A 2,529-nucleotide genomic window follows, 5' to 3' on the forward strand; every position below is an offset into this window, starting at 1 on the left:
TGTGGGGTCTACTCTCTTTCGAAAACACTCTTTTTTTAAAGAAATGTATAGTTTTATTCAACAAGGATGCATTAAATCCTTCTATTCATAAAAACATATGGAAAAATATAGAAATACAGTAAAACATGCATCGGCATTTTCACAGAAAATATTAAATACAAACAAATATAAAGAACATGAAGAATATCTAATAACGTCAAGCTAAACACATTAAGATTTGGCTGCATGACAGGTGAGTTTACCTGTGACAAAGGAGCAGGCTGACTGCACACAGAGCCGTGGAGATCAGCACAGGTCCACCTCTATCTGACTCCAGATCAGTAAACAGAACCTCCACACACTCCTGCAGCCATGTCTCCTCGAACCCTGAAAGACAGGGACGGGGCAGAGCAAGACTGTCTTCCTCAGGGGTCATAACCTCAACTAATGCGGTCAAGAATGCTCCTCTGTACTCCAGGTTCTGGTCCAACAGTGCCTTCTTCAGGTTGGCCTGCAGGGGATAGACAGATAGACTGTTATTCGAATAGACCCTTTCCAGACATTCCCAAAAAAAAATCTTGCAATCATGATCTTTTAGTTCTTATGAGAAGGGAATTAAAAGCATTATAAGATTGTGGTATATTTAATTTCTCATGACATGTAGAGCAGTTTGGAGTTTCACTGACCTCACATGAGGGCTGGGCGGAAATCCTGGCTGAGCACAAACCCAGTGTGTTTTTAAAGATTACTGAATACAATGACTAACATGCCCCCCGGGCCCTCACACGACAACACGAAGATCTACAGGCTGATTTCAGGGCAGTGTATAAAATGGATCTTGATTGTTTTAATTTCCTTCAGTTGTATTTGGTTGACATTTGCGAACGGCTCAAATTACCAGCCTATGATATTTGTGAAAAGTGAAGCTTTAGCAGTAGTTCTAGAAACAAACACTTGCAATTTTAAAACGTTAAATCAATTGTAAAAAAAAAAATGAATGCATGTTTTCATGCCTGAGCAGCACAGAATGAGTAAAGTGGCATTAACAGAAGCGTTCGTAAACAACCAGATGGACCACCGATTAACAAAATGTCTCAAGATGCATTTTTTAAAATGTGAAGGTTTTTAATTTGATACATTTTAAACAGCGCACCACTTATTGGCAGCAAGGCATGATGCAGCGGCCAAAGATGTCCATCTACCTCACTTTATGTACAAATAAGCTAGATGGATGTTTTTGGCCACTGGACTATGTCTTGCTGAAACAGAACACAAGAACATGCCCAGAGTCGACCTCAGCGGCTCAAACACAAATGGTTTGCTGTTTAAAAAAAAATTAAAAATCTTATAGCCCTCAAACCTTTAAATGGTATAGTGAATGCAACTTATTTAAACATAAAAAGCTGTTTAGTTTATCTCAGTATAATTATTGCATCTTTGCATTAAAGTGTCATTATGCAATAACGGCCACAAAATCAACTGACCATATACAGAGGCAAAAGTGAAGTGCTATAGTAATACTCACCTGCAGCGCTCTCTCCATAACCCGCTGTAGGACAGTTCCTCTCCAGCCACGCCCCTCTGTTACAGACTTGACCAATGAGAGACGTACTACTGCGTTGCCATTGGCCAGATGCTGCCATACCTGACACGCCCACTCAGGATCCCCACACAAGAAGTTCACTGCACTTTGGTGGAATGAAGCAGAGCCCACCTAAAGCACACAAAACATTCACAATCAACATTTCTCTTACTGTGTATGTTCATGACCGCACACTCCAAAGGACGGGAATAAGCACCTCTAGTATGTTTGGAGTCCTGTGAATCTCCTGCAGCAGTTGAGAAGAGAGCTGAGTGAGGAAAGCACTAGAGCAATGGCCTCTTATCGGACTCACTATATCCACATACGCCAGCCGCACCAGCGGGCACCGCTGCCTCACAGATGCCATCCACAGTCTGCACTCAAACTCACTCACAACCTCACTGAGAGATGACCGACTGCTAAACAAAAAGAGTCAGATTGCAATTTGATAACGGAGTATGACTGCTGCAGCAAAACATAATGACAAACTAATGACAAAAAGTGGCATTTCCTTCATGAGATACACTCCTCTACTCTTACATGCTAGTTTTCAGTGCCCGGGCCAGTATGGCTGCTATCTGTAGGAGTTGGCCATGCAGTCTGTTGTGGCAGCACACAACGTCCGGTGATTCTGGCAGCTTTTCCACCAACTGCAGGACAGTTGCCAGATATTCACTTGGTGGTATCATAGCAACTAGGGCTCTTGATGACATCACTCGTACGCCATAGACTGGGCTGGCAGCTAGGAGGAAGAGCGGAGGCAGGAATTCCGACAGAGCCCTGAAGAAAACACAAAGACATCAAACAGATAAGAAACAAGTGAATATTAATCATTACTAAGGGGAAAAGGCATTTGACAGATTTGAATATCCAAAATAATAAAAATCTACTTATATAATATCAAAATCATATGATTTTATACAAAATTTGGGGTATTCAAATTTGGCAAAATATAATATAATATAATA

General features: G+C 41.2%; 1 protein-coding gene across 1 annotated transcript; it reads right to left on the reverse strand.

The window, feature by feature from the left end:
• Positions 1-242: 242 nt before the first annotated feature.
• LOC107580265 (uncharacterized) lies at positions 243-2,341 on the reverse strand (the record flags this gene model as incomplete). The annotated part of the gene is made up of 5 exons (XM_016265991.1): positions 243-490; positions 1,505-1,537; positions 1,592-1,693; positions 1,779-1,980; positions 2,102-2,341. Coding segments are annotated over 5 exons (825 nt in total), but the record flags the coding sequence as incomplete, so codon positions are not given.
• Between the last annotated feature and the right edge of the window lie 188 nt (positions 2,342-2,529).

This window comes from Sinocyclocheilus grahami, unplaced genomic scaffold (assembly GCF_001515645.1).
Source record: "Sinocyclocheilus grahami isolate Dianchi unplaced genomic scaffold, SAMN03320097.WGS_v1.1 scaffold28763.1, whole genome shotgun sequence".
Taxonomy (NCBI): Eukaryota; Metazoa; Chordata; class Actinopteri; order Cypriniformes; family Cyprinidae; genus Sinocyclocheilus; species Sinocyclocheilus grahami.